This window comes from Tiliqua scincoides, chromosome 1 (genome assembly GCF_035046505.1).
Source record: "Tiliqua scincoides isolate rTilSci1 chromosome 1, rTilSci1.hap2, whole genome shotgun sequence".
NCBI lineage: Eukaryota > Metazoa > Chordata > Lepidosauria > Squamata > Scincidae > Tiliqua > Tiliqua scincoides.
This window is the reverse complement of record NC_089821.1, coordinates 137148950-137174322: the sequence shown is the minus strand read 5'-3', so window position 1 is coordinate 137174322 and position 25373 is coordinate 137148950. Positions and strand designations below refer to the sequence as shown.

Genomic DNA, 25373 nt, shown 5'->3' with positions numbered 1-25373 from the left:
ACATATCTGAAATTAATTACTAAGAATATTTATGTACCGTTTTTGAACAGGAGTGGTTTACAAAGCGGTTTACATAATAAAATAAATCAATAATGGAGTTTGTTTTATGCCCCTATGTCCGTTGCTTTCATTCATATATTATTATTAAGTTTTTTATTCACTTTTGGCTGTCAGTGTGTCAACTCAGACCAATGTCAGCTATTTTGCTGAAGTCTGAGGAAAGAGGTGGGATGGACTTGAAAATCATCAATAAGATCTGGCATGAGCCTTTGCTGCCAACTTTAATTCCCTGCAGCCTGCTTCCTGCCCTCCCCACCCCAGAATGCTCCTGAACCTCTCCTTCCCTGAACCTGCCACCACCTTACCAATACTGCCTCAGCTTCTGGTATTTGCTGGTGTGTGTACCACCTATGGCCATTTTCACCAGCGGCCTGGAAGTAAACAATAGCATCCCATGTTTCACGTCACAGCAAATGGCACTGTGGGAGCATGAGTTCCCAGTTAGGATTAGGCCATGAATATCACACTTATTCTAGACAGGGGGAATCAACAGCTTACATTAACTGAAGTCCTAGAAAATGGGTTGAAGGAGGAGAAAGTGTTCAAAGGAGGAGTGGGGAAGAGAGAGAAGAAGAAAGGGCAGAGCAAAAGCAAGGGAGAAATGTTAGGGGAGAAGGGAAATGGGGACTAACTGAACTTCTCTGAGCAACCTGGGGAAAGAAAGGGGAAGGGTTGGGTTGCAAAACTAAGGAACCTGTCCCCGGTGCAACTTGGGATGCAGGTCTGCAGGACATGCCGTCCCCCTTCCATCACGCTGCCCTTCAGATACTCACTGAGGCTCATGGAGCTTCATGCAACACTCTGTACAAATCAAAAAGCCTTCTGAGGCTTCTTGCTCAGTTTTAACAGTTCTGGTTTCCTGACAAAACCGGAAGTACAGGTGCAGCCTATTTATCCACGGATTTTTTATCTGCTGATTTGTCTCAACGCGAATGGAGTGGGGGTACTGAAAGTCACACACACCTTTGCCCTGAGCTGGCATCTCATTTCCAGGCAGCCCAAAACACTGCAAAAAGGCTCCGCCTCGCCCAGGCAGGGAAATAGCCCTGGAGCCCTGTAAGAGGTTCCCCTTGCAAGGAACAGTAACATTCCTGGAGCCCCTGAGCCAGCTGAGACTGAAGAGGGGAAGGGGGGACCAAAAACCTCTGTAGCCAGAACACGTGCAGCAAGGTGGAGCGCGTGCGTGCGCTCGCTCGCTCTCTCACACGCGCACACACAGAGGCAGGTGCAGTAGCAACAGAGGGGATTGCTTTAAAAAACCCCAGGAGTGTTTGTCTTGGAGAGGCAGGTGAGGGTGAGCAGAGAGCTGGACTACCAGTCCCAGAATGCTCTGGGGCTCGCTCTCTCTCTCTCTCTCTCTCTCTCTCACACACACACACACACACACACACACAGAGAGAGGGGAGAGAATGACTAAGTGTGCAGGCAAATTGACTTCAAAGGCAATTTAAAAAGTGGGTCTTTGGGAGGCTGCATTGCAGACTAGTAGTACCTATATTGTACTGTTGCAAAGTTTGAGAACATTGAGTTGCAGTGATCATGGCAGCCAAGGGCCAACCAAGTGACTGGGCAAAGAGCGAGGCAGACAGAATGAGGACTCTGAAGCGCGCCCTTAGTTGGCACTTGAGGCAGTAGCCTTGAAAGAAACAGAGCTGCCTTTCTTTCAGGGAAGGAAGAAATGTTGATAGGGAGAAGCACTCCAACAGGCTAGCCAAGCAGCCCATGCTGGCCTCAGCAGCTACTGGGGAGGTAGAGAGAGAGAGAAGGCATGAAGGGGTTGTGAGGTGTTACTGTCTCTGCTGCTGGTTGGTATCATAGGGCTTGGAGGGAGATTGGATTGGGAGTGATTGATGCAGCACCAGCAGGTTAATGATCCACAAGGATAGCAAGGCCAGAGAGAGGACAAAGATGATCAATGAAATTAAGAAAACAAAGTGGGGTGACTCAATTCAGTGTATGTGGGGTGTCTTCTATTGCTAGTCAAGGGATCCTACTGAGTTCTGCCTTTGTTTTCCCATCCAGCAAGAGAGTGTGCTAATTTGTTGGAGGACCACTAAGTCCTTTCTACTTCCATAAAACACAGTCAAAAGACTGGTGAAAAGAAATGGAGGTGTGATGCTTTTCCTTTGTTTTACAAGTTTCCCAAAATCAGGAGTCCCAGGAGATGGCTATTGTCACAAGGTGCCAAACAAGAATTTTTTGCTGAAAGGTTTCCAAAGGCATCACTAGTGCAAAGGCTCATTGTGTGATGGACCTCCTCCTGTACCAGACCAGACAGAATAAATTACAATATCATATGCACAGCCTAAATGCAGTGGCATCACTAGGGTTGGTGTAACTCCCAATAACTTTATTTATTTTAATATAGAACAGTATAGGTCACTCAAGAAATCCGTAACCAACCAAAAACCAATGGCCAACTTGATGGCACTCACACAACTTAACAAGAGATCTAGTATTAGCTCTGATGCAGGGAAATAAGATAGGGGTGTCAAACATAAGAATGGGGGGGGGATGGATGCAGCCCACAGAAGCTCTTTATCTGGCTCTCAAACTCTCCCAGCACCACCATCAGCTGCTCTCAGCTGCTGAGCTATGCTGAGGTGTTGCTGTTGAAAGGGCAGCCAGCATAATAATTTGGCTCTCCCATATCTTGAAAATATTATCAAGATTTGCAGTTTTTCTTCTGCTATTTGTTGCTAATGAGTTCCAAAGCAAGGAAAAAGTAGTCTTTTCTAGTCGTGATCTGTTTAATGACATTACTTCCTGCTTAATGACATCACTCCCAGCCCTCAGCAAATATCATGAATGCTATATAGCCTGCCATGCGAAACAAGTTGGACATCCCTGAAATAAGAGTTGGCTCATATTAACACCTTATTGGTTCCCTGCTGTGTCATAATAATACCTCATTGGCTCTCAGAACAATCAGTCTCACTGGTCAGTTTTGTGTTAAGAAAATCCACTTTGTGTTACATAAGGCAGTTATGTTTTCCTTTTCTGTTTTTTGTCCATAACTTTTGTTAGAATTCAAATATCTCAACATGGGTTGTTTCTTTGCATTCTGCATGACATTACACACTGAATGATTTGTAACACGATGGTACTATTCGAAAATATCAAGATTTCACAGTTTTGGCCAGTAGTGGTGATATTCCCCCAAGTGCATCACCCACACCCCCTGAACCTCCTAGCGATGCTACTGAAGGTTTCATCTGCATTTTTGAAGCAGGAACTCTCCTTGCATATAGGGCACAAGCCTAACCAACTTTTCAGCACTGACCTAGCCACAATGCAGCCCCAAGGTAAGGTAGCAAACATGCCCTTACCTTGAGGAGGCCTCCTTGACTGCCTCCCCACTGCAGGATGCAGTGCATGCCACATTGGCACAGCTACGTCAATGCTGGAAAGTTGGTTAGGATTGTGCCCCTAATTAGTAAACCAGGCTGTGTTCATGTTTTGAGAGCTGAACTCCAGAGATCAATTAAATGAGGGCGAGTGATGATATGGTTTAAATGAAAGGTGTGGCTGCCTTGCCTGTGGATCTGTGGCCTCTTGCCATCAGCCCTGTAAATAGACATATTACTGCTCTGGCCCTTTGCTCTCCAGGCAGGCACCCAGCTCAAAGTGTAGGAATATGCCACCTAATGACAGGGATATCTTGTTCAAAAGCAATTAAGTGATATCATCATTATGCAAACCTAATTTCTTACTTTTGTGTTTGTGGTGTTGGAATGCCTCATTGGGAGGTCCCAGAGGCCTCTCCTGGGTCGCACTGGGCCAGTGACCCACTCTTTTGGCCTCTGTGTGCCTCAGGATGGTCCGCAGAAGCCTCTGGTTGCTTCCAAAATCTGGAAGTAGCTTCTGGAAGCTTCTGTAGGCTATATTCTGAATCCTGTGAAGGCCAGTAGAGTGGGCCGCAAGTCCTGTGTGACCAGGCCTCTTGGGAGTCCCTAATGAGGCATTCTAGCACCACCAACACAAGGGTAAGGGTTTTGTTTTTGTTTTTTTCTTTACAGTAATCCAATGACGGACTGTCATATATGTGGTCTGTCATCGGTCAGAACATTGCCAAACCAATGCTCACCTATACACCTTTTGGATGCCTGTCTCCTACACACCTTGAATTAAAATACAGTTATAAAATATTGACCATGTAACAATATGTGCCTTGAGTATAAGAGTTGAGTGTATGCAGCTAGCAAATACAAACACAGAAATGCTGATACTCCAGGCAGCATTTGTTCTGTTACTGACTAACTTCATTACCCAAGAGACAAATAATTCTGTGTTACTACACAAATAGATAATGTGGGGCAGAAGTAGGTGAAATGTCATATACTCAAATAAACCACTTGCCTGGTTTTCTTCTAAGAGCCCAGTCCTGAGCTTGGTGCATCAGCTCACCGCTGGCGCACACTGTCGCAAACGTGCCGTAAAGCATCTGGATTGTAGGAAAATTTAGAAGGGGGGGGGGGCAATCAGGCATCCTGCCCAGGACCCAATGTCAGCTCTCAGTAGCCCTGTGAAGTGGTGCCACAAATAGACAGTTTTCCTTTCCAGGACAACAACTGAAGGTTCGCAGTTGCAGCATAGAAGGAACTTTCTCCATTAGTTATTTTCCCAATGTAGCTTTCAATTTCTGATGAAATATTCTGTATTCTGAACATTAGACATATACTGAATCCCTTTAGAGCAGGGGTCTCCAAACCCCTGCTTGGGGGGCCAGATGCAGCCCGCAGCCAGCCTCTATCTATCAGAACCAAACGCAACTGGAGTTGTGCTTATGGGGTGGGGGAATGGGGGCCATCTAAGTATGTGCTTTATTTCATGGGCTGTGTTGGTGCTTGGAGAAATCCTGGGCATTTGAGCCTATTCATTTATTCATTCATCCAAGTTCCATCTCTTTATTTAAATTTTATTATTTTTTTGTGGCCCTCGACACTGTATTTGATGTGGCCCTTTGGCCAAAAAGTTTAGAGACCCCTGCTTTAGGGTACACAATAAGCAACCACCTTAATGTGGGTGCTTCTATTGTATCAGTAGTCTGACAGCAAAGTCCTTCAATTCTGAACAGTCTCATTGGTTGGTATGCAACATGTGAGTCATCAGTGATGTCAAAACCTGACCTTGATCTGATTGACCAGTAATCTGCTGGTTAATCAGATCAAGAGGACGAAGTCATGTATTATCATCTTTAGCAAACCCAAGTTTTTCTCCCTCTCTCACAACACTAGAATCAAAGTTCATCCAATGAAACTGACTGATGGGAGATTATGAGGGTCAAAAGAAGGAACCTATTCACACATGACATAATTAGTATGTTGAATTGATTGCCACAAAGCATAAGTGAATTGGTTAGGACAACATCAAATGCCTTTGTCTGCTGTTTGGGATTGGGGCTGCAAATTATCATGGTTGTATTTCTACAGTATATACAGATTCCAAGGGTTCATAAAATTCCCAGCTACAGACTGGGTCAATTATGAGTGAACACAGGGCCAGCCTTAGGAGCTGTGGACCAGGATGACCAGATGCCTTCTTTTTCCAGGACATGGCCTCTTATTTAGCCTCATATCCCGGAAAAGAACTTAAATGTCCTCCTTTTCCCTGTGAGCAGGCAGCACATAGCCTTCTTGTGATTAATAAATTATATGTAATTGTCAGGGTATCTAGACAGAAGACCTTGAAATTTGTGACCTGAATGGAGCAAGGGCATGCAAACCCCTAAACCACAGGTGTGAAACATAAGGCCCAGGGGCCAGAGGCGCCCCCCAAAAGCTTTTTATCCAGCCCTCAGGTTCTCAGCTGCCAGCTGAAATGGCAGCCCACATGAAAATTGGGCTTTCCCAAATCTTGAAATATGAGAAATACTTCAGTTATTTGCAGTTAATGAGTTTCTACATGAGAACAGGGTCTGATTTCTGGCCATCAGCTGCTTAATGATGTCACTTTCTACTTAATGACATCACTTCCGGCCCTCAGCTGGAGCCCTGAATGCTAACTTCGGCCCTCTGTATGAAATGAGTTTGACACCCCTGCCCTAAACTGTCAGTTATGTCAGTTATGAGGGGATGAGATAATCGGTCATCAAGTAGGCAGGGCCAAAATGAGAGTTGCTCTCTGTGTGGACCTGTTCTGTCAGAGCTGAGATGATAAGTCTGAGGTGCTGTTTGTTAGATAGATTAGATAGATAGATAAAGACCTTTATTGGCATACATAACAAACACAGACACAGCAAAGAGAACAACAGCAGTGAGTACAAGCCTATGATATATAAGGATAAATCGAACATTATTAGGCACAGAACTTGACAGTTGCCTGAGCAGCTTACACAAGAAGTTGCATTCAAGCAGGTCATCAAAACAGAAATAAATGTAGATTAAATAAGATTTCCCTCCATTTTACGTTTGGTTAAAATCTCATTAAAATCCGCCATTGGTTTTACCATTTTTTCATTTGTAAGTAATATCTGTAGTTTCAATTCATCATGACAGTTGGAATGATTGGCAAAAAACAGGTCCAAATGCATAGATCTAGACTTCTTGTAAAGCGGGCAATGGAGTACGGTGTGGGTCAGAGACTCCCTGTATCCCAACTCACAGGGACATGTCAATCGCAGTTGCATAGTTTTATTAAATTTCAGATCCAGTTTCCGAGAAGGAAACACATTACATCTGGCGAGCGTGAAAGCACGGCAAAGTAAAGGATTATCTAAAATATATAAAAATCTAGAACACTGGCCAGGAAAAATCTGAAAAAACAAAGGGTTTTGTTTGCCTCAGCAAGGAGTCTCTGGTATTCAATAACTCTCAATCTAGAAATAATGATCTTTCTAGCCTGCATCAAGAAATCATTACCCACCAGCTCCACTGGTGTACCAACCGATCGTAGCTTGCTAAAAAGAGGAATATAGCCTGAGTAAGTCCAAGAATCAGAAAGCAAGTCCTGAATCAGTGAGTTATTCCCCCTGTTAAAACAGATACTTAACCAAAAACTAATAAATCTGCACCAGGCTATACATTCAAGTCTTTGTAGTCCTGCTTCTAAGCAAAGTGCGGTGTAAGGGACACAATGGGATAAACCAAAAATCTTATAAAGAAAAATTGAGAGTACTCTTTCCATTTCCTTATTGAAAGCGGCAATCCAGAGTGGTATCCCATGAAATAATTGGGTCACGAATTTGGCTTTGAAGATATGCAGGGCTGCAGGAATATAGGAATTTCCCCTTGCGTAAAAAAAAGTAAGATACCCTGTAGGGATAATCTGGCAGATGTGAGAGCGGCTATGTGCTGTGGAACCCAGGATAGACTATGATGGAAGGTCAGGCCCAAACATTTAAAGGTTTTGACCTGTTGAATAGCCTTGCCGTTGAAGACCCAAGAGCGCTGTTTCCATCGCTTTTCAAAGACTAAAATTTTAGATTTTGAGTAGTTTAGCTGTAGAGCATTGTCTGAGAAATATTTGCGTAGTTACGCAAGAGTAACGCCATATCATCAGCATAAAGTAAAAGGAAAATGACTCTTGGACAGTGGGAGTCTGTTTCTGACAAAAAGGGCAAGGTCATTAACGAATAGATTAAATAAAGAGGGGGCAAGGACACAACCTTGCTTTACCCCCTTGTTAGCTGTTAGATCTGTTAGATCACCCTCATGTATAAGGATACATAACAACTCAATAAATCAGGTATATTTGTCCCATATAGAACATACTGGCCTAACAAATAAAATATACTGGATAACCTCTCCTGGGTCTACTTGCCACCATCAGTTACAGATAGACGACTATCCTCTCAGTTATAGGACTGAAAACATCATTCAGTAGTTATGGCTTATTACCACCATCAAAAATTTTGAAACCTTTTTCAACTCTGAAGGTGAGCAATCATTTACGCGTAATAGCAGCTTAATTTCTACCATATCTGGAAGACCCACCCTATTAACCAGGATGGGTATTAGTAACAAAACCACTTGTTTATTTTATTTTTGTTTAACAGAAAACAACAAATCAGAAAAAATTGTACTGTACTGAACAGTATTGTTGTCAAATTGTTGCCTTTTATTATGAAAAAGTTATCTTTGTGACTTTTTTCTCTGCAAAGTTTTTGATGATTTTGTCTCAATTTAAACTCCTGCTTATTTCCTATTCAATGGGTATAATTGCCAAACTGTTCAGACACTCTTGCTGAATTGTTCACCTCAAGCACATTATGATCAGTTTCAGCTTAGAGAAACTCATTTTTCCTGACAAAGGAGTCATTTTGATTGGCAAGAAAATCTGAAGAACAATAAACAAATTTGAAAATGCAGTACTTGCAAACAAGTAGGGATGGGCACTCAAGTCTTGAAGGCTTGAACCGAGTCACAAAAGCATCCGTTTTCTGCAATTTTTATGAACTCAAGTAATGTACGTCACTGACTTGAGCACCAACTTATGACTCAGGGCTCTGACTGGAAAAGAATCATGAGTCATATAGACTTGATTTTGGGCCCCTGACTCTGCGACTCAACTTCATGTGTGCATGCCTGCTTATTATTTTCTTCGCTGCTTCTGCATCTGCTAGGCCCCGAAAGAGCTAGTGGGTGATCTGGAAGCTAGCATTCAAATACACTGCAAGCAGCAGATTTGGTAGGAGCAGGTGGTGTGGATGAAGGAAGAATTGTTATGTGAGGTGGGACTGGGTGTCTCTTGATGCTGCTGTTGCTGCCACTCAGTCAACTCTCTACCACCTTGTTAAGATGGAGTCCACCCATTTTCACTCTGATGAGGTTAGCCCCAACTGCCCTCTCCCAGACTGCCTGTGTGCCTCTGTCCCATGCCAGTTCTTCACCCTTGCCTGTGCCCGTGTGCCGTAGGCTGCAGTTATTGAATGTGCAGTCCACTACCTGGGAGGAAGCCCCACTGACCACAGTGAGACTTCCAGGCATATCTGCAAAGGATTGGGTTGTAAGCCTCCCGCCTTCTGCGAGCCTGCCTTGCCAAGCTTCCCATTTGATCCGTCCATGGCATGCGGCTCTGCACTCCTTCTGAAGACAGGATTGGGAATCATGATATGAACGGGGGAAGGTCATTGCTGGGGCTCATAAGGAACCAATCACTCAAATAACAGCAGAGCTTTGGTTGACATCAATGAAATGAAAATGGTGCTTGAAGGACTTCAGCACATCACTGACGGCAAACATCAGGGCAGTGTTAAATGAGAACTCCAGCATACACACACAAACACACACACCAGCACCTGTTTTTTCCGTGGAGGTGCTCCTGACTTGCACCGCAACTCACTTTTCAAAAATGTTCTGGCTCAATTCAAAATGACTCTAAAAAAGGCTCAGGACAAGTTGTGATGGCCGCTCGTTAAGACTCGTGAGCAAGTCAAGTCGAGGGGGTAGAGACTCAGGACTCAATTTGTGACTTGGCACTGTGACTCTAGCAAATCCGTGCAAGCAAGGAATTCAAGCATGTTCAGGGGGGAGGGGTTGAATCGGCTTTTAGTGCCCTCATTTTAGGAGAAAGATGGGAGTAGGGTTTGCAGTTCAAAGGTCCACGTTGCATACAGCTTAAATACGGGGGTTGTACCAGGACTTACGGCCATTATGGAGGACAATTCACTCATCTATTTAAATATGTGATTACCCCAAACATATATAAAGCAGAAGAAGGATGGGGTGGGCTGAAGAGAAAAATAAGCATACTAGTGAAGGGTGCTTTATCCTACTCTTCCCCTTAGGTCATGTTAAATGAGAAGAGCAGAAGTGCCCCCCCCCCAACAAATAGCCTACCCTTCTGTCACCAACCCCAACAATTGTGGGAACTTTGTGGCAGCGCAAAGATAAAGCATTTTCTCACATACGGCACTCAGATGACTTTTCTTTATCGTCAATCAATTTACCTAAAAAGTGCAAACGTATATGAACAGAAGCTCCCCTATGGGCTCTGTCACATTTAAGATGGGAGGATTAATGGGAAATACATTCTTATCAGTGACAGCCATGCCCCAGTGCTGCCTGAATCATCCCTGTGCCTCTTGCACCCACACACCTGTGGATGAAAGGGAAGGGCAGGTGGGTGGATGGGTGAGCGAAAGAACAAACAAACTAGTATGTGGGGGGGGGGTCAACCTAGGTCAACCTCTTTTCCCACCATAGGGAATGGTGTCCCTAATGGTGTGGTGCCCCGTCAGGTATGTCAGGCCCAAACAGCCCCTGAGCCACCCCTTCAGCATGTTGCCTTCTGCACTGCCCACTGTCAGGGATTGTAGGGTGGCTGGTTTGTGGAACCAAATGGGAGGCTCAAGGACCTTCACAAGAGGACATGCTGGAAGTGATGCGCTGGCAGGGCTGGAAGGGGTAGGTCCAACTGCTGCAAGGTGCAAACCGAACTATGTGGGTTGTTGCATAAAAGAGGTTAAAGACCACTGACAGAGTGGTCCCCCAAATACACTGACTTAGAGCCCTGCCCCCCAAATAGACTGGCCTAGAGCATCCAGGAACAAGCATCAAACTTCAGGTGATTACTGAGAACTGTCCTGGAGATTTAAAACTGGGCCTCTAGCAATTTCCAATATTATGCTATATTTGGTTAAAAAAAAAAAAATCTCCAGAAATGGCTTCAGACAGAATGGGCAACTGTAGCCCTCACACAGTGCTGACAGATCAACCTACATATTAATGCAAAGTATGCAATGCCATTTCCATTCAGATCTACAAGTCAACAAGAATGTGCTGCATTAAGGAGCAAAACACTAGAACAAGGATTCTGCAGAGCAAATGGCTCCAGCAAGAGAGCCAGGGTACTTAAAAATGCAGACCACCTTCCATTCCAATCCCAGATTGACAGATGTGAGGAAAATTATTCACATTAGACACAGAGGGGGCAATCCTAACCCCTCGTCAGTGCTTTCCAGCACTGACATAAGCGTATTGCAGCTCTGAGATAAGAGAACAAACCTTCCCTTACTTTAAGGAGGCCTCCGTGAGTGACACCCAACTGCAAGACACAGCACATGTCCCATTGGCACCGCTGTGTCAGTGCTGGAAAGTACTGACATAAGGGGTTAGGATTGTGCCCAAAGTCTATCTAGGGGGCTGCATTGGAGAAGAGCTCAGGACATTCTGATGTCCTTTCCAAAACTCTCATTTAGCCACAGTTCATCTATGGGGGATTTTGCAATGCTGAATGATTAAACAAAATCAGTCTTGCAGCTAATCCTGAGGGTTGAACTTTCAGGGAGGAGCTGACAGAGTTTAAACCTGTTTTGCAATGTTTTCATTTGAGAAAGTTGACACTACCCAGCCAAGCACTGGAGTGAAGGGCAAATCAATAAGAGGAGGTTTAAATAGTTGGAGAGAATACAAAAAAAATGGGGAGGGGAAAGTGGGGCAAATCAAGACTGAGTGGTTGAAATTATTCACTAGAGACCCTTTCTAGGATGTATCAAATGCAACTGAATAAAAGATGCTTACAGTTCATTTCAACAGAGAGATGCTTCATTAAGGACAATTCTTGTGTCATTTGATACACAGAGAAACTTGTGTCTGCTGGTTTCTTCTATTCACACTTTGAACCAATAAAGGAGCCAGGTTTAATCAAACCTCTGATGAAGGTCTAAACAAAAGCCAAAGATGGAGGGATTAACTTGCAGAATGCAGCAACAGTATCAGCTGAGGAGTCCGCTTAGCAAACCTCTACACCCCCTTAGCACCTGCATTGATCCTTGGCAGTGGTGGAGTGATTCCTACTGCCCTCTCCACCCCTATGGAAGGCTGTTTATGAACAAAATTCTGTCTTGCTAGATTTTGGCTAGTAGCCAATAAACTTCAGAATCTGAACAAATCTGGATAAGATAATCTGGACCTTACTGAAGTCACTGAGAGTGTGGTCACTGATTTCAGCAAGGGCAATTCATCCTAAGGCAAGATGCAACAGTAACATAACATTTTTGGATTTTCTGCATAATACCAGGTATAGAAGTTCATTCCAGAAATTGGTACAGTACAAGGTCTTCCGTCTATCATTAAGATACACCATTAAGATTGCTAAATGTTCACTAAACTATAAAGAAGCGGTAGTTAAAAACCACAAAGGTGTGTGGATAAGTCTAATGAAGTGACAGGGTAAGAACTGGGCATTCATACTTTTCAGCATGCTTATTGATGGCAGATTGTCCTGCAGAACATTTCCCTGAGCTGGGAAGCCCCTGCTATGCAACTTCTTTGCTAAGACTGTTGTAATGAGACGGCTGTACCCTTTCCTACGGTGTTCAGGCAAGGTATAATTGTGAATCATAGTAGCAAACTGGTCCGTGAGACCCCAGGAGATGGGATGGCCACCTTCATCCAGGATGCAGGCACTAGGGAAACTGCAAATAAGGTTGGCGAGGTATCTCCGACACTGTTCACTGCCCCCTCGGGACCATGTCTCATTCAGCAGGCTGGCATGGGACACATCAAGAGAAGCCAGTTTTGGTGCAGGATCTTGCCTGAAAGATAATTTTCAGCTTAAGCCTACTGTAACACATATTGGGACAGAAAAGCTGCCAGTCCAAAGCAGGACCATTAACTGGACGAGTTCAAGCAGTGAGGAGAAATTTTTTTTTTCCATGAGATACTTCACAAAACTTTTAAAAATTCTCCTGGGAATTTCAGAAATGGTGATAAGACAGAAAGCAGCAGATTGGCATGCAGTGCAAATCTTGAACATGTAGCTTCTATACTACATTTCTATACCCCATTAATGTCTTATTTTGACATCTCTTCAAGACCAGCACTACTATGGGGAATAGCAATGTTACGAGTGGACTTACAGAAGTTTAACATCTGGGAGTGTGTCAGGGTTTGGATAGAAAACCATTTGGAAAGATGACTGCTTCACATCCACACACTTGGAACTTGCAACAGCTTTGGAAGTTTCAAGCAATCCATCCTGCAACCCTGTGTGTATAAAATTAAATATTTTGTCTTTTAAATTATAGATTAGAGGAAAGGGAATAATTAGAGGAGGAAAGAATTAAGTTGGTGAAAGTCTAGCCCACCTGACTGGTCATTACTAAGGCTACATAAAGCTATCTTGAAAAAGTTTCACTAGTCTTTTCAGAATACTTTGAGCTTCTTTGGAAATTCCTCGGTTTTTCTGCTCTGAATCTTGTATAAGATAATCTTTTTACAGCAACCCTGATAGCAACCAAATTTTTGACTATCACTGAATGATTCAAAATTAAATTCTGATTTTGCATGTAAAAGAAGATGTTTGTTAAGTGCTCCAAAAAGTGGCTGAAAGAATTAAATTGGTTTGAGAAAACTTATAATGTACTATGTACTTTCATTAGTAAACATAGGGCCCAATCCTATCTAACATTCCAGTGCTGATGCAGTTGCAATACAGCCCCGAGGTAGGGAACAAAAGGTTTCCCTACCTTGAGGAGGCCTCCGTGCACCCCCATTTGCAAGGCTACATCAAATGCTGGAAAGCTGAATAGCCCATAATCATGTTTTTAAATCCCTAGAGCAGTGTCAGTGGTCCAGGAGTGCAGTGCCACTTACTGTCCTTGTGCCCACCAGGTTCCAAGGAAGAATCTGCCACTCCCCATGTACAGCCATTGAGCCCCATGCCAGAGTAGCAACCAATTGAACCATTTCAATGAATATTCCTTTAAAAGTGGATCAGGTATGTCATTGATCTTCTCTACTAATTCATGCTATATGCAGAAACATTTTTTGAAGTCATAAGAAGCAACAAATCCATCAAAGGCTTTTTGGGGCTATATTCAAATTCTTTATGCTGATGATGTAGCATTCACTGTAGAAAATACAGAGAAATCAATAGAGGTAGTAGCACATTTATATAAGAAATTTCAGCAACATTCATGTGTCTGGGAGCTTCCCAAACCTTGTGCTCACAAGCTCCCTGGGAGTGGCTGCCGCCCCATCAACCCCCATGGATGGCCAGTGAGCCCCATGCTAGTCACTTAAACAACTGTGGGACCAATCCATTTAATTTTGGCATTTTTTTTGCACTATAAATTCCTGCAGTAAGTTTCATCTGAAGTTCCCAGATGGTTTCATTCAATACCATTGTACACATTTGAACTAATCCAAAGCCTAGTAATATAACTTACAAGGTCTCTTGACCATTGTCTTACGTTTGAAGATTTTAAAGAAACTGTGAATTTTAAAAGAGAAACTGAGTACATACCATATCCCAGCCAAAATCAAGTCTATGACAAAGCATGGGATTACATAACTGGAATTCTCAAGTTTGCTCATCCAGTTGTTTTTTTTCATATCACCATATTATAGCAAGACTTGGTGATGAGAGCATTAGTGCAGTCTTAATTCCATTTTCCAGCATATAATACGTTTTACCCTGTATCTGAAAAACTTGCTCCCAGTTTATGGTTTCTGGGTTCTCCAGCAGTTCACGGTATGCTTGAAGGTCCTTGTAGAAAACAGCATAGGCATTGGTGAAATAATCCAGATCATCATTTTCAGCCTAAGTTAAAAACAATAAAACTTAACTTAATTCATAATATTACAGAGAGAGAGAGAGAGAACGCGTGCGCCCACTGTAATTAGAACTGCCACAAGGCTCAAATCAGAGCCCTGATGAATTATACAATGGCCCCCTGTGCCAATTAAGTAAGGGAACCAAGAGCCTACCAGTTGGAGCCATCCAAAATCCTCTTGAACTGGGGCGGGGGCGCATTGGGGAGAAGAGAGATGGATACTAGAAGACCAACCTAATGCCACTGTTTCATATGAAGCTGCCAGATCTGCTGAGAAATCTATTGGTTATGGAAGCCAACAATGTGTCTACCTTTGCTGCTGGACTACCAGCCTTCAGCCTGCCTGCAGCCCTAACAGGCTTCTGCCCATCTGCTGCCTCCCAGTGTTACATGAAAATCCCCCTTTCCCTTCCAAGTTGTAATTTTTATATCTGGTTATGTTATTTTGGATCATACAGACCAAGCAAGCAGGCCACTTCCCCCCCAGCACATGTTTCCAAAGGCCCTGGTCAAGCTACAAGCACATGAATTACACAACCCCACTTTCCTTGCAGGTCAATGTATTGTTTTAACCTAATCACTGTGCCTCCTGATCCAATCACGCATATGCAAACACCTTAAAGGAGGAGGACTTTGGCAGCAAAGTCTATCACCTATTGTTAACTAAATTAAGCTACATCCAGGCTCCAAAATCCAGTAGCAACAGGAAGCAAGCTACTCCCCCCTCCCCCAGAGTCAGGCTTTGCTGATAGCTGATTTCTGGACCCTTCCACCTTTTTTTACATACTCCACATGTACCATTGTGTGTATACTGAGCATGTGCACAGCTCTGGGATACTTCCGGGTCATTCTAGGTCAGCCACAACCCTTTAAGAGAAAGCTCGAGCACATGTCTCTCTCTCTCTCTCTCTGGCTGCCCTCCCAAGGGAGTGGTCCTTCCTAGGACTCTTTCCCATCCAACTGCTCCCCGGGACAGGTAAATATATCTTGCGTCTAAAACTCTTTCCCTTCCATCCTACCTATTTCTCCCCTTCTTCCCCCATCTTTAGTTAGCAAACGGGGTTAGGCAGATCAGGGACCCCTAAAATCCTTCCCTACAACCTATCCTTTCTGAATTCCTTTTCGGATGCACAAAATACATAGCACATGCAGCCACCATAAGCTAGGTACACTAGACACAAGTATTAGAAATCTATACTTATCAATCCTCCATGTTTATTATGTTTACCTTTGTGTGTTTTTGCAATAAAAATATAATCCTTTGATTGAAAGTTACCTTTCTCCCAGTCTCCTCTTTAAGCTAAAGAAGGGATTTCTTTGCTTTATGCTGTCTTGCTATCCAGCCTGCGATCCTAAAAGTTTCCAAAAGGCTAATATACTAATTCCCCTAAACAAAACAGCCCTTTTTGGTAACACCAGTTCCTACCTTGCCTATCCTTGGGCTTGAGCATTGTTCCAGTTCTCTTAATAAATACGCTTCATAATTTTGCCTGTAAAGGATTAGTATAATTCTATCTAGAACAAGATGCAATATTTTGCTTCCACCCCCCCTCCCACCCCATTATTGCAATAATGAACTGGACACAGTGCATGTTCCACTCAGATAAGAAAGGAAAGCAAAGTTGCATCTCTTACAAAGGAAAGTGTAACAGCACTGTAGTACCTTTCCTCCTCAAGAAGTCCATCTCAGGGGGGAAGTTTCAGTACGGAGAATAAGATTCACAATAGGTATCAGAACAAATATTGAATACATTCAAGATGATGGGAAAAATTTGTGCATTTCAACACAACTTTTCTTAAAGTTACTTTTTAGCCCTCAACAACACTATGGATATGTGCATGCATGGTCCCTGTCATTGCCATACCTCTTTCTGCCGGCGAGATATGACAACTTTAAATTCTGGCCATGAATCCACCACTACTTCCTTCTTGAAAGGGTTGCCTCTGTTTATATTCAGCACTGCTCCATAAACCTTCCAGAAAGAAATATGAGTTATTTATAGAGATTGAGGAAACACACATTTGTTTCCCAATTAGAGTGACCTTGTTTCATCTAGTTGACGTACATATTTAAGTTCATGTGACAAAGATTACTTATTACATTTGTACTACATTTGTCATCAAGTTTGTGAATTGATTTACATTTGATTACATCTGATTACATTTGTATTCAGGGCAACTAAAAGGTTAGGTCAGTGGTTTTCACACATTTAGCACTGGGACCCACTTTTTAGAATGAAAATCTGTTGGGACCCACTGGAAATGTCATGACTGCAAGTGACATCATCAAGCAGGAAGATTTTTAACAATCCTAGGTTGCAATCCTACCCACACTACCCAGGAGTACGTCCCATTCACAATTATCGTTAAAAGAATATACACAGTAGCTTGTTAAAAACCTGAAACATTTCCCCAAATGCAGTCACATACCTTGGTAGCATAAAGTCTAATATATTAAAAATAAAATATTGAAATGAATGGGGAACCACCTGAAATTAACTCCTGATCTACCTAGTGGGTCCCGATCCAGTTTGAGAAACACTGGGTTAGATGCTTGTTATGTGCTGGCAAGCCAGATATCTCCCATTCTTTCCCTTCATCATTGGTTCTTTTTGCCTAAGCGCAGAACCTTGCATTTTTCCCTGTTGACCTTCAGGCGAAATCCTAACCAACTTTCCAGCACTAACATAGCTGTGCCGATGTGACATGCACTGCATCCTGCAGTGGGGAGGCAGTCAAGGAGACCTCCTGAAGGTAAGGGCATGTTTGTTACCTTACCTTGGGTCTGCATTACAGCTAGGTCAGAGCTGGAAAGTTGGTTAGGATTGCGTCCTTCATCTAACAGTGCAATCCTATGCCCACGTACCTGGGAGTGAGCCCCATTGGATACAAGGAGACTTACTTCTGAGTACACCTGCATAGGATTGCACTGTTACTCATTTCAGCCTAGTATTCCATTATTTCAAGGTCTTCCTGAGAGTGCATTCATAGGCCCCATTTCATAAACAGATAGATATATTGTGTATTACCATATATACTTGTGTATAAGTTGAAAAATTTCTGCCTAAAAATTAACCTAACCTAACCAACTTTCCAGCACTAACATAGCTGTGCCGATGTGACATGCACTGCATCCTGCAGTGGGGAGGCAGTCAAGGAGACCTCCTGAAGGTAAGGGCATGTTTGTTACCTTACCTTGGGTCTGCATTACAGCTAGGTCAGAGCTGGAAAGTTGGTTAGGATTGCGTCCTTCATCTAACAGTGCAATCCTATGCCCACGTACCTGGGAGTGAGCCCCATTGGATACAAGGAGACTTACTTCTGAGTACACCTGCATAGGATTGCACTGTTACTCATTTCAGCCTAGTATTCCATTATTTCAAGGTCTTCCTGAGAGTGCATTCATAGGCCCCATTTCATAAACAGATAGATATATTGTGTATTACCATATATACTTGTGTATAAGTTGAAAAATTTCTGCCTAAAAATTAACCTTGAAAACCTGGGTCAACTTATACAGTGGTCAATACAGTAAATAAAGCATCTAAGAGCAGCTGCCTGGTGAGGTGGGGGTGGGACTGGGCTGAGAAGCAGGACACAAGGGGGTGGGGAAAAGTTTGTAATTTTACTTACCAGCAATTATTCAGAGGCAGCAACAAAAAAAGGTAGCCACTGTATCTTCTTTTCCAAATAGGAAAAGAAGTGAAGTGAAGGCACTTATGGGAATTATAGTCTGTATGAGAGTTGCTGCTTTGGAAGTGCAGCACTGTACTCTTCACAAAGCCTTTTTCCTACTCCCAGAAGTATCTTCATCTCCCTTCCTGCTTTAGGAAAGTAGGTAAAATGACCCCTTTAAAATTTTTTTTTCTTTTTGGCTTTGTTCTGTTGCTTCAGAACAATTCCTGGTAAGTCGTTTTCAAAGAATTCTACACCTCCCCCAATTTAAATCCCCCTCAATTTATCAAAGCGTCATAGAAAAATCCATGATTTTTGGCTCAACTTATGAGACTGACTTATATGCGAGTGTATGCAGTAGTTATTCTTATGTACTTTCAAGAGACTTCATTTTCTCCTTAATGCTGGTATTTGAAAGTATGGCAAAAATTAGCCCTATAATTTCTTAGGACGGTTGTCACAATAAAATTCTTTTATTATATAGATTGCTTTGCATAAGTTTAATTTTCCAAAACTTGTGGTATTTTCAAGTGCTTAAGCAGAAGCACACAGAAAGCCTTGGTATGGCAATTGCGGGCAAACCCCCCTTGTTATTGGCAAACCGACAAGGAATGCTAGTTTCCAGGCTGAAGTGTGACAATAGCTGATACAGCACTCTGTGAAGAAGCACCCATTGTTCTCACCCCTGTATGAGATTCCAATGTGGCTTTATCTGAGAACTGAATGTAGCCGTCAATGTTGCAAGTACAATAAAAACGCAGGAGGAGGCTAGTAGAATCAGCTTTTCTCGCTCTCTGCTTTGAATCTAAAAGTCTGTCTCTCGTCTCTTCCTTGGCTCCTTGATTCTTTCCTGCACTTATTCAGCAACCTAGCCTGGGGGCTTGGTTGCTCCCCCAAGGGTCACTGCAACATCTGGCGCCCGAACAGGGACATCTAATCCTAGAACAGGGACTTCTAGTCTCAGAACAGGAACCTCTAATCCTAGAACAGGGACCCTCTGCAACAATCAGGTACAGTAGACAGGCTGCTTGTCCTCTGGCTACCTCCCATTCATTGCTTTGACTTTCTGTTGCTCCAGTTTTCAAACCCTCAGAGTGCTTCTGCTTTAGCACTCTCCCTCAGGCAACAAGATACAGTCTTGTGTGTGTCCCAGGCAGCCTTGCGTTGCTACATTCGGGTTTATTCTGCCTCTCTGACTTTTCACTGCATCTGTTCTTATAAGCATCCTGTCTCTGAAGTCAAGTTGCTTCTCAACGCTATTGTAGCTATACCAGGCGCCCAGACGTGGGGCCAGCTAAGTATAGGAAACAAGCTTCTTTGCTCTTTTCTATATCAAGTAGCCTGTTTCAGGTTGCTTCCCAGTCATTGCTTCATCTGACCCTGAAACAGGGGCCACGCAGACTACAGCCCTCTCACCTCGCCTTGCACAGGTTACAGACGCGTCAATCATCCTTCGGGATCCCAGGTGAGTATGGGTTCCAGCCTTTCGGCTGAGCAAGAGCATCATCGCAATGACTTACGGTTCCTCCTCCGAAAAGCACAGCATTCTGTTTCCTCGCAGGAGGTCACAGACTTAGTGCGCATAATTGGAGAACAATGCCCATGGTATCCGGAGGCAGGCACTTTTAGGGTACACGATTGGGAACGTATAGGAGAAACTTTACATAAAGAACCCCGGGCTTCTATTCAAGTTCTTCATTTATGGCATCTTTGTTTAAATGCTGTCAAAAGCTGCACTCCAAAGCCAGAGCCACCAGGGCAGGAGAGTAACAATGCTCCTTCTAAAAGCCCTTGTATTTCTCCTCCTCCCCCTTCTGCCCCAGCTCTGTTAGAGCAAAAAGAACCACCAAACATTAGACAACCCTCCTTCATGGAAGCCATGGCTCGCCAGGCCATGAAGTCAGAGAATTTAACAGCAGAAGAATCCCTCGAGCTATCCTTGCTCTGTCCTGTGGTGCAGGGTCACGATGCACAAGGACAGGTTACTAGAGTGTGGCAAACTCTTCCTTATTCAGCACTGAAAGAGGTAAGGGTTGCACTCAAGGATTTTGGCATCACAAGCACCTATTCCAGAGGGTTGCTAGAAGGAATTGCCAATGCATACCGTCTAGTTCCTTATGATTGGAAATCTCTCATGCGCATGGTTTTAACTCCTGCACAAAATGCAGTGTGGCTTAATGAGTTTCGCCAAACTTGTGAAATCCACGCTGCACGCCTGCGCACACAAAATCCACAAAACAATGTAATTTGGGAACAGCTAGCAGGAGAAGGCCAATTCAGCACTACAGACATGCAGGTACAACTAGGGGACCAGTACTTAAGTGAAACAGCCAATTGTGCACTGCGGGCTTTACATAAAGTCCCTGTAACAGGGATGCCTGGAAAGTCTTTTGCAACAATTAGGCAGGGGGCGGCAGAATCCTACGTGGATTTTGTGAACTGCCTCCAGGAAGCCATTGGCAAGCAAGTGGACAATAATGAAGCAGCAGAAGAGCTGTTAATGAAACTTGCTATAGACAATGCCAATGAGGACTGCAGAAAGGCACTTCAACCCTTATCAGCAGTCCGGAACTTAACTCTGGCAGACATGATTAGAACTTGCCAGAATATAGGCACCCACAGTCACAAAGCTAGTCTCCTTGCAGCAGCCTTACAGCAGTCAGACGCCCAACTCCCATCCCTAAAGCAATCACAGTGTTCACTGATGGGTTTCCAACCAGGGGGGTAGTTACATACCAAAGGGAAGGTCAGAAAAAAAAAAAACCACACTTTATAACAAGAGCAAATTGTACAAGAGAGCTTTAAACACCTTGGCTCCAGTTCTGATCCTCAAACTGCTACTAACAAGCTAAACTCACCCCTCCCTTTCAGTTTAGTTTGTAGTAGTTCCCTAACTTTTCAGTGTCTCTCATTCCACAAACCTTTCAGAACGGCAACCATCAGCCATTTTGTCCACCAGCAGCAGTTATTACAGCTTTAAAGTCAAACTAAACCTTATTCTGTCATTAGTCAGAGCTACACCTCTTTTTATTAAGATGTTTATGTAAAGGTAATAACAAAGCTATTCAGGCTTTTAAAAAGTCTCCCTGTTCCCATAGCTTTGACTGATTCTATCCTGTTCCATCAGAATCCTATAGTTTTAATCAAGCCCTTAAGGCCTTTTTGTTTTCATATATAAGTGACTAGCAGATAGTAATATTTTAAATTAGTTGTAGTGGTTTAATTATATCAGAAAGGTTTACACAAGGTTATTTCCAGTTCAAAGTTCAGATTCTCACAGAGAGTGCAAAAGATAGCAGTTTAGCAACAGTTATGTTGCATTTCAAAGGCCAGAGTAAGTCATACAATGGTTATGAAAAATGAAGTCATTGTGATTAAAAGTGCAATGCCATTTGCTGACTGCAGAGAGTATGTGAATTATATGTGTAAGATGAAACAGAATTGTTTCCAGTAAAAAATGTATGTGTTTCAAAGAGAGAACCCCACATTGTAATAACACACATACAAGCTTTTCTCTTCTTCTCACTTCTGAATCTCACACACATACTCAATGCTTAGACATAAATCCCTTAAGATGTTGATGTAACTTCACTCACTCTCACTTCTAACTCTAACACTCTCTCAATGCTTAAATATAATGTGCTTTTACCCCCCATGTGCTTTTACAGATAATTGCCGGACCCAGAGTAAAAGGGCAAGCTTCATTAATAACTTAGCAGCAAGATTCTGCTATTCTGTTTATTTTCACAGAAATGTTTTAAGTGTCAGCACAGTGCGTGAAGATGCGTGGCACTAAAGTTTCCTGAAGACATCCAGTGAACCAAGAACCCCTAATAAAAAGTTCAATGTTGTTGTTCTTATGTTTGTTTTTGCTTTTTATAATTGTGTTAAAAGATAGTCATTTAGCACCCCCCTTAAGGGAGTGCATAGTATGTAACCAAGTTTTTAAATTTTCCCAATGTTTGCATAGCTCATGATCCAATGTCTTATAATGTAAATGTAATTCATGGTGAAATCCCAATGTCCATTTTGCATGGTGTCAAATGACCCCACAATGCCAAATGCTATCTCAAAATTAAAAATAAAAATAAAAAGGGGGACAATGTGGTATTTTCAAGTGCTTAAGCAGAAGCACACAGAAAGCCTTGGTATGGCAATTGCGGGCAAACCCCCCTTGTTATTGGCAAACCGACAAGGAATGCTAGTTTCCAGGCTGAAGTGTGACAATAGCTGATACAGCACTCTGTGAAGAAGCACCCATTGTTCTCACCCCTGTATGAGATTCTAATGTGGCTTTATCTGAGAACTGAATGTAGCCGTCAATGTTGCAAGTACAATAAAAACGCAGGAGGAGGCTAGTAGAATCAGCTTTTCTCGCTCTCTGCTTTGAATCTAAAAGTCTGTCTCTCGTCTCTTCCTTGGCTCCTTGATTCTTTCCTGCACTTATTCAGCAACCTAGCCTGGGGGCTTGGTTGCTCCCCCAAGGGTCACTGCAACAAAAACTACTTTGGCAACACCAGTGAAAGATGAGATATTAATGTATTAAATAATTTTTGACCTGGTTTTGACTCTGCAGAATATGCTCACCTCTTCAAAAAATAACATGAAATTTATGTGCATTTACATGCACTTATCTATTGAACAAGTCAGCCAATTCATATCCAACAACAAAAATTGACACTCATTCCCCTTCTCAACATAATCCTTGAGAGTAAATGGGCTTTCAACATCATAGTAAGAGTCCAAACAGTCAGGATAAAGCACACCAGCATCCATTGCTTCATTCTCTTTTAGTCAACTAATCTAACACAGTAGCACCAATTATCTGCATCACCTTGAGAGATTCAGGAAAGTTCTTCATTAACATATACTCCAGTATCTGCAGTTTTGTGGAACAGTTAAGCACCAACATCCTTCCAGTAGGGCAACCTAGGTACAAACAAAGACGGTCTAGAGCAGGTGTGTCCAAAATTTTTGGCAGGAGGGCCACATCATCTCTCTGACACTGTGTCAGAGGCCGGGGAAAAAAAGAATTTACATTTAAAATTTGAATAAATTTACATCAGTTTACATAAATGAATATATTAAAGATGAACTTATATGAATGAATGAAAGTCATGAAATAGCTCAAGGCCTATAAAAGGCCTTGCACAAAGCAAGGCTGGCCTTTCCTTTGCTGCCACTACTGCATCAAAGATGTGAAACAGCAAGCTGTGGAGGGAGCCCTTGTCCCACAGTTTACATGAGAGGTCACACAGTTGTCCTCACACTGACAGCAGTTGTGTCAGGCGAGTGCGGGCTCCAACAAATCTCCGGAGGGCCAGAGGATCATTGGATACTGGGGGCTCCCTGAGGGCCGCATTAAGAGACCTCGAGGGCCGCGTGTGGCCCCAGGGCCGGGGTTTGGGCACCCCTGGTCTAGAGCACTAGTGCTCATAGTGGTGGGTCATGACTCACCATAGGAACTAAAAATAGGCCATTTCGCCTTAAGGAGAGTGACCCAGGAACAGTGGTACCACAGGTACTAAGAGGCTTGTCTCCCTACCTGAGGGAGTCAGCAAGCCTCAGCGAGAGTCTGGGAGGACCATAGCCCCCTCTGTGGGTCTTCCCAAGAGTCTTATTGCTCCAATCTGCAGATCGGAGCACACTTCCAGTGAACCGGAACATACAGGCATCCCAACATAAATATAATCTTCAAAGATAGCCACATACCTGGTATTGATTTTACAGCTTCTTCAGTTGCAGGATATAGCCAAGCAATATAAGGAGGTTGACCGGCAACACACTGATTAGACAGCAGTCAAATCTGCTGGGATGAAGGAGGATATGGAGTGAAAATAGCCACACCTTTGAGAAGGAAGGTCTTTCAATGCAAGTTTAAAAAAAAAATCACTGTAGGAGAAATTCAGGATAAGTACTGTAGGTTTTCCTTGCTGCCCATGAGACATTTGATACTGCCACATCAATGTCTGTAAAAGGCATATCCCCATAGTATGAATTAGAACAGTTAATAAAGAATTATCTGAAACAATTCAATGGACTATTCATACTTAGAACCTCTAAGCACCATAGTAGAAAAATATACATAGTAGAAAACCACACACATGGGGAGAAACTGCGAAACCGAAGGAAAAACTCAAGAACAATATGCCCTTAAAACTTCTCAATTATTCTGATAGTTGACTTTTTTAATCACTATCTTTCACCAATGGCTACATTCTTCTCAATGCAGATCAAAGTTTTCCTTGCCCTCTTATTAGAATCTAACTGCTGTATACAGCAAATTAATCGAATATTACTTACAGTACTTGGAAAGTAGGCTTGGAAAGTTTTCAAAGGTTTCTATTTGGCTTGGCCTTGTAAATGTTCATAAGCCAAAACTAAAATTATCATAGCATTCAGAATAATCCTCTCAAGTGGTGTGCAAGAAATGCTTGTCCCTTCCATTACTTCCTAAAGGGATCACACATCAGTTTATTTTATTCTGTGTTTTGTTTTCTTTGGCAATCTGTAAGCAAAGGGGCACCCTTACAATTCCACATTTCTTCTTCAGTATTCCAAATCTCTACCACATATTTTAAATCACCATTACCAAAAAAATTCATAACTCAGATCAACCAATAACTTTTCGGTTTCACATTATATATGGAGAAAGAATGGCTGATTTACAAACCAACTAAATATACTAATCTAGAATGTTTCAAGCAGCGATCATTTATACAGATGAACACATATTTTGAAACAAAGGTGAAGCCTTAGGTAGAAAAGAGTACATCTTACAAGAAGTCTCTAGCTTCCAAAGTCCCATCCATAGCAACCACACAGATGGTTTCAGTTCTCTGTGGATCAGAGAACAGTCGATTTTCCTCATTAAAAAAGAGACCAGTAACATGTAAACAAATGGACAAGAAAGCTCACCAGCAAGCCAGTATCAAAGTAGCATCTCCTGGAGTTGCTGTGAAAACAATGTGTTTTTGTCATATCTTTGCTAACAAATAGGAGGAAACCAATGCGGATATGTTCAAGCCAGAGACTTGTTAAATTCATGTTGTTGCCTATTCCAAAACTGAATGGCACTTGACAATTCATGGAACATGAATACATAACTCTGAAAAAGGAAATGTATACCTTAATCTTG

The 25373-nt window shown here is 42.7% G+C and overlaps 1 protein-coding gene across 1 annotated transcript; it reads right to left on the bottom strand.

The window, feature by feature from the left end:
* Positions 1-12111: 12111 nt before the first annotated feature.
* GLYATL3 (glycine-N-acyltransferase like 3) lies at positions 12112-23974 on the bottom strand. The gene is made up of 6 exons (XM_066622288.1): positions 23948-23974; positions 23070-23164; positions 16426-16533; positions 14421-14547; positions 12863-12989; positions 12112-12538 (listed from the first exon to the last, which is right to left on the bottom strand). The coding sequence occupies exons 2-6, from the start codon at positions 23145-23147 to the stop codon at positions 12112-12114; spliced, it is 867 nt and encodes a 288-aa protein (XP_066478385.1). The 5' UTR covers positions 23148-23164; positions 23948-23974.
* Between the last annotated feature and the right edge of the window lie 1399 nt (positions 23975-25373).